We start from the raw sequence: 6,796 nt of genomic DNA on the forward strand, positions 1-6,796 counted from the left end.
AAGGAGCTTTTTCCCGGCCATCGGTTCTGCTCAGGCCGATCCTGAGCTCCTTGCACTCAAGGCCCGGGGTGAAGGGGGCTTCCTTGCCCCCTCCTCAAATGGTAATGTTTGGACAGAGCCTTGAGGCAGATGCCTGGTCGAGGCTGCAAAAGTCTGGTGGGTTTTTCCCCCCCTTCGAACCTTTCTTTGTTCTTCCTTCTTTGGGGTCCCAGCCACAGACCCCCCCCTCCTTTTAAGGATCCTGCACTTCTTTGCTTTATTTCTTCGTCTTTCCCCACTTAGGGTTTGGTTGCTGTGACATTAAAAAGATGTTGACTCTATAGAAAGGGTGCAGAGAAGAGCAACAAAGATGATCAGGGGACTGGAGGCTAAGACATATAAAGAACAATTGCAGGAATTGGGTATGTCTGGTAGTTTAATGAAAAGAACGACTAGGGGAGACGTGATGGCGTTTTACAATATTTGAGGGGTTGCCACAAAGAAGAGGAGGGGGGGCTCAACTTATTCTCCAAAGCATCTGAAGGCAGGAGAAGAAGCAATGGATGGAGACTAATCAACCTAGAACTAAGGAGAAATTTCCTGACAGTGAGAACAATTAACTAGTGGAACAATTTGCCTCCAGAAGCGGTGAATGCTCCAACACTGGAAGTTTTTAAGAAGAGACTGGACAGCCATTTGTCTAGAATGGTATAAGGTTTCCTGCTTGAGCAGGGGGTTGGACTAGATGACCTCCAAGGTCCCTTCCAACTCTGTTATTCTGTTATTCAGTGCTCCTTTGGCTGGCTGGGTTTATTTCTGAGAGGTCCAGGGAGGCTGCACATCTGCAGGCAATTAAACTCCACTGGAAAGTTGACTGCCATCTTGGCTTGTTTTGAACCCAGCCGTTTATATGCGACTGACTTGCCTTGCCAGGATTGGTGGAGGTGTGATTTTCGCTTTGATTAATCTGGGTGTGGGCTGCTGGAGAGCATGTCTTCTGGTCTTTTCGTTTCCTTCTGAGCTTTTAAAATATCTCTTTGGAATGGCGTGTAAATGTGATTTATCTTTGTGTGGCTATTGATGGCAGATTTGTCTGAATGCCAAGCTTCCAGCCCTTCCCAGTGTATGTTTTGGATTTAGCTTAGTCTAGGTTGATCACCGTTTCCCAGGTGAAACTATGGTCAAGTCTGTCCATGGGTTGTGAGATTACAACACAGGGACAGACCCCCAAGGAGCAAGGCCCACCCTCCCTTGCACTGATGATGTTCCCTAGTTGGGTGATGAAAAAACATCTGTGAGGAAACCATCAAGGACCCCACATTCTTCCTCCCCCCCCCCCTCCTCCTCCTCCTCCTCCTCCTCCTCCTCCTCCTCCTCCTCCTCCACCTCCTCGCAAACCCCATTCTCTCCTAGCACTGATGATGTTCCCTAGGTGGGGTCATGAAATGTCTGGACCCCAAAATCCAATCCTGGGCCCCAGAGACTCTCTTCTACTGGAACCCTAGCATGTTGGTAGTAGCGAAGGTCCAGCAAGGTCCAGTTTGGCTGCTAGGAAAAGTTTTGGGGGGCTGAGGATGCTGAGATGTGAAATATCCTGTCCCACTTCTGGAGGACGGGTGCAGGAGGAGGCGGGGAAGAGCTTAGGAAGAGGATTTGCATAGCAAAGAAATTAATGTCTTTTTTTTTTTTGCTTATTTTTATTGTTGGGAAATGGAAAAAAAACGCTTGTGCCTGGGGGTGCAATTTATTCCATGTAAATCAGTAGCCTGTTCCTTTTCCCACACTCCGGCCAGCTGAGAGCAAGATGAGACAATATTAAAACACAAACACAACTCAGACATCCCTCGAAGCCAACCCGCCGGCCGACCAGGGTATTTTTGGCCCTGGCGGATGAATCAGGAAGTTGGTATCTGGTCTGGAGGGTCACCCAGGGGGGGGGCTGCGTTTTAGCCAGGATTCCACCCCGAAGCTTTTGTAAAATGAAATAAACGAAAGGGAAACCACTGAGAACTGCGAGGTACGAGACAGGTACAGCCGGAAAAAGGAGCCCAACATTCTCGTTGCTAAGTGAGACATTTCTTAAGTGAGTTTTGTCCCATCTTATGATCTTCTTTGCTGTAGTTGTTAAGTGAATCACTGCAGTCATTACATTAGCAACTTGGTTGTTAAGCGAATCTGGCTTCCCATTGTCTTGGCTTGTCAGCTGGTTTGTCTGCATTGCTGGCACTAAGCTGGCTTGTCTGCACAACTGAAAAGATGTGCAGGGCTGGGAGCCAGATGTTAAGGTGCCGATAGCCCAAGGGCTAACCAGCCACTCACTGCTGCCCTTTCAGTGGCCCTTTGGCCAGTCTGGGGAGCAGGAGGGTCTTCTCGGCCTCCAGCGTTGGCCGGAGGGTGGGCAGAGCTGCCCCTGACCCCTCCCGCAGGCTGGTGGGCTTGCGGTGGCTCTCCTGCCCCTTCGCGCCTGAGCTGGTCCTCGGCTGCTCAGCCAGGGGTGCCGGCAGACCCAGCCCAGGAGATCCGATGCCCGCCGGTCTTTGTCTCTCCCAGGCATTCTGCGCTGGCTCGTTCAGAGCCTGCCTTCAATGGATTCTTTTGTTGCACGCTGTCCAGAAAACTCTGGTTGCAACAAGTGTGTGTGTCTGTGTGCCTCTCTGTATACACAATTGGAGCAACACGACATTTGTTTATTTATTGTATGGCACATTCGCAGCCTATTTCAGTAAAAAAAAAAGGAACACTGGGTAAAGTGCCAAACACAGACTATAAAATCTGAAACCTTATCAGGAAGACGACAAACGTGTGTCTAAGGTGCAAATATAATTTTTTACTTCGTTAGTCACAGCTAGGAAATCCCCATGACGGGCTCTGCTTTGACACCCTGACACTTTGTGCTGTACAACACAGCAACACGTTTGTAACTCTCTCCTTCCCAGGAGAAGTGCCCAGGGACTCCAATCTCACCATGCCCGAAGGAGCCCGCCGGGGCAGCACCAAGGAAAGAGGCAGCCCAGGTTAGTCCGTGCCCCCCCTGTTGCATTCACCCAGAGGCCTGGAAATGGGAGAAGGTCCTTGGGTGTCCCCATGGGAGGGGGGAAGAGAACCCCCTCCCCAAATCTGGGCTCAGATTCTGATTTGCCTTCCAGGGTTTGTGAATTGCTACTGTGGCCGTTGCAAGCCCTACTTTCCTCCCCCCCCTTGGAAAGCTTTGACGGGAGGGAGGTGGAGAGCAGAGAAAGGGCAGGGTGGGGGTGGGGGGGCCTTTCTTTGCACACTGCGCCTCCCAGCAGGCCTTGCGAGAGAAACCACAGCTTTGAAAGGTGAGAAAAAACCCACAAAGGATGTGCAGAGGCAGGAAGCAGATTTTTTTTTATTGTTTTAAGAGTAAAAAGAACCAGCTGCCCTCCCCACCTGTGCCCCCCCTGCATTAGTGGCTGCAAGGTTGGGGGTCTTTTGGGGAAGTGACTGCAGACCCTGTTGCTTCCTCTCCTCCCCAGCAGCCCCCAGGCCCTCCTCCACCTCCTCGCTGGCGGGAATCGGGACCAAGATGGCGTCGGACCCCATTCTGGGTAGCTGCACCTCGGTGAACACCGTCTGCTCGGACAGCGACCGCCCCGTCAGCCTCAGCTCTTCGGCGTCCTCCGCCTCTTTGCAGGACGGCTCCAGCGCTTTCGGCAGCAGCGTGGCGCTGGGGGGCTGCCCTCCAGGCCCTTACTCCCAGCAAAACGGCAGTGACATCAGCCTGGATCTGACCCCCGTGGCGCTGCTGGACCGGCTGGCTGACACCCCAGGAGACGGGCAGCAGTGCTGCGGCTGGGCACCAGGTCCCGGCTGGGCCAAAGAACGCCGGATCAAGCTGTCCCATCTGGACCGGGTGGTGCTGGAGATTGTGGAAACCGAGCAGGCTTACGTCCGGGATCTCAGGAGCATCGTGGAGGTAGGAGGGGGGAGGGGAGAGGAGGGGGGTGTGGACTTTGTGGCTCACAAAGTAGCTTTGGATCATACAAGCATGCATCTCCTGACTGCAACTCTTGAAAGCAGCTGCGTCCTCTCCGGGATCGGCTGCAGTGCCTCAGTTCCTGGCAATTGACAGTCTGGGGGTTGACGTCCACCCATCTTAAGGCTGCCAAGGTTGAGCCCCACTGGTCCAAAGTGGCATAATTCTTTGTCTGCCCTTGCAACAGCCCTGTGAGGTGGGCCAGGCTGGGAGAGAAAGAACAGCTTACAAAAACTGTGCTGTTCCAGCAGCTCCCCCCCATTCAGCAACGCCCCCATTCAGCAGCCCAGCCTCTGTGTGTGTGTGTGTGTGTGTGTGTGTGTCCATCTGCCTTCCCTCCCAGACCGCCCAAGAGCTCTTCCAGAAGTCTGCAGGTTGTCTGCTGTACCTTAATGGGGAGATGCCCCCCCCCTCTTTTCTTCCCGTACAGGATTACCTGGGCTGCATTTTCGACTGCGGACAGGTGTCTCTGAAGCCGGATCAAGTCGGTGCTTTGTTTTGCAACATCGAGGACATTTACGAGTTCAACAGGTGAGGCAAGTTCCACAGGTGCAGTGGGACATCTCTGGGCTCCGGCTGGGGAGGGGGGCCAGCCGGTCTTGGGCTTCAGAGCAGGGCAAAAGGTGCGTTTGCCTGTTTGTTCATGTCTCCAATTTATTGGCCGCCCACCTTAACGCAAGTCAGCCCTGGGCAGCTCACAGTACAGGCAGCCCCTGTTTTGAGCGAGATAGCTCTTAAGTGAGTTTTGCCCCCTTTTGTGCTCATTCTTACCGCCGTTGTTAATTGAACTGCTTGCACTTGCTACATTAGTCACACGGTCGTTAAATGAATCCAGCTTTTCCCCCCTTGACTTTGCTTGTCAGAAGATCGCAGGAGGGGAATCACGTGACCCCGGGACGCTGCGGCCGTCGTAAATATGAGTCGGTTGTCAGTTCAATTTTGATCACGTGACCCTGAGGGTGTTGCAACGGTCGTAAGTGGGGGAAACGGCCCTAAGTCTCTTTTTTCAGTGCCGTCGTGGTCACTGAACGAACTGTTGTAAGTTGAGGACCACCTGCGTTAAAAAATAAGGTTGTATAAATAAAATGTTCGTGGTGATTGTCCTGGGCCGGAGGGGGAAGGCCTGGCCCCAGACTTATTTTCCTTTCCCTGCCAGACAAGCCCCCTCCTCACCCCTCCTGAGTTTTTAATATCCCCCCAGGATCTCATCTGCGTTTCTGGCAGCCTTTCTTGTTTTTCTGTCGGGGTTTTGTTTTTTTTTTTGCTGGTGGCCCTGAATTCAGCAGACTTTTCTTCTGCTTTTGATTTTCGGCGAAGGGCCTGGAATTCGGCAAGGAAGGGCCGGGCATAAATATTTAAAAGGATGTCTCATAAAACGGGATCTCGAATAAATCGGCCTAATCACTTCTGGGGGATTTACGGCCATGTGAATCGGCTTAGGAGCAGCGCCAAGACTTTTATGGGACGGAGGGAGGGGGGAAGAGGGGCGCCTGGATCCTGGGGAAGGGTCATCGCAGAGCTTTTCTTAGAAGCGTTTGTGGGGTCCTGGGTCACCTGGAGCAGAAGGCGGCAGTCGGCAGGATGGGGTGGCTGAGCAGAGAACTAAATTCTGGGGCCCAGAGGAAAAATAATGTCTCCTTCAAGAGAAATCATTTCCCTGCCAAAAGGATTCCAAACGACGCACGGAGGTTAGAAGAAGCCTGGCGACTTGCCAAGCCAGGCGCCTCCGATGCCAGCCTTGACCGAAGCCTGGGAGGCCGAGTCCCACTCTGGAGCCCGTTCTATCCCCAAGGAGGGGGTCTCCGTTGATGTTTGCCTGGCCTTGGGAAGACCTTGGCCAGCTTTTTCCCTCCCACCGCGGGGGTCTCTAGTCCTTGTTTTGATTCCTGGGGTCTCTGAGGAAAGTCGGCCAAAGACCCTGCCCACATTTTGCCCATCTCCTGCAGCAACTGGGGAAACGCCTGCGCAAGATGGACACCAGTTAGGTGGTCCAAAACATACAAAGAACGATTGCAGGAATTAGGTATGTCTAAATGAATGAAAAGAAGGGTTAGGAGTGATGGGATAGCCATCTTCCACAAAGAGGAGGGGGTCAACCTCTACTCCAAAGCACCTGAAGGCAGGACAAGAAGCAACGGATGGAAACTCATCCAGGAGAGAAGCAACCTGGAACTAAGGAGGAATTTCCTGACAGTGAGGACAATTAACCAGTGGAACTGCTTGCCACCAGAAGTTGTGGGTACTCCAACACTGGAGGTTTTTAAGAAGAGACCGAACAGCCACTTGTCTGAAATGATAATAGGGTTTCCTGCCTGAGCAGGGGGTTGGACTAGATGACCTCCGAGGTCCCTTCCAACTTCTGTTATTTTGTCTCCAGCTGCTTCTAGAGTTCCTTCTGGTGTTCCCTCACTTTCAAAGTGCTACAAATCCATGCCCCGTCCTTAACCTGGGAGAAAAGTCCAGTCATGCATCTCTCCCCACCTGCTTGCAGGCCCGGCTGGCCCCCTGCCCATTTCGTCCAAGGGCAGGGATGGCAAAACCCAGCCTTCCCGGCCTCTGACCTTGAGACTGAACAGCTCAGGAGGACCTAAGCATGTCTCACTCCTGGGCTGGCTGGGGAGGACACGACGGTCCTGCTAAAGGACCACGGCTGGACCCAGAGTTGGCCAGGGCTGCTTTGAACCTTGGTTAGCTGCCAATGGCGAAAAATATTGGAGGATCCTGGGTTAATTCTCCATCCCTTTTTAGTTCCCCACCGTATTCTTGCAGGAAGAATAAACTGGAGAGCAATGCTGAATCCAGAGACTCCCCCCACCCACC

The 6,796-nt window shown here is 52.8% G+C and overlaps 1 protein-coding gene across 1 annotated transcript in view; it reads left to right on the forward strand.

The window, feature by feature from the left end:
• Positions 1 to 2,944: 2,944 nt before the first annotated feature.
• Positions 2,945 to 6,796, forward strand: part of PLEKHG2 (pleckstrin homology and RhoGEF domain containing G2) — a 19,123-nt gene continuing 15,271 nt past the window's right edge. The window contains exons 1-3 of the mRNA XM_029284984.1: positions 2,945 to 2,993; positions 3,477 to 3,916; positions 4,407 to 4,507. Coding sequence (XP_029140817.1) covers positions 2,945 to 2,993; positions 3,477 to 3,916; positions 4,407 to 4,507 — 590 coding nt within the window. The remainder of the gene's footprint in view (positions 2,994 to 3,476; positions 3,917 to 4,406; positions 4,508 to 6,796) is intronic.

Source organism: Protobothrops mucrosquamatus, unplaced genomic scaffold (genome assembly GCF_001527695.2).
Source record: "Protobothrops mucrosquamatus isolate PMUCROS unplaced genomic scaffold, P.Mucros_1.0 scaffold1157, whole genome shotgun sequence".
Taxonomy (NCBI): Eukaryota; Metazoa; Chordata; class Lepidosauria; order Squamata; family Viperidae; genus Protobothrops; species Protobothrops mucrosquamatus.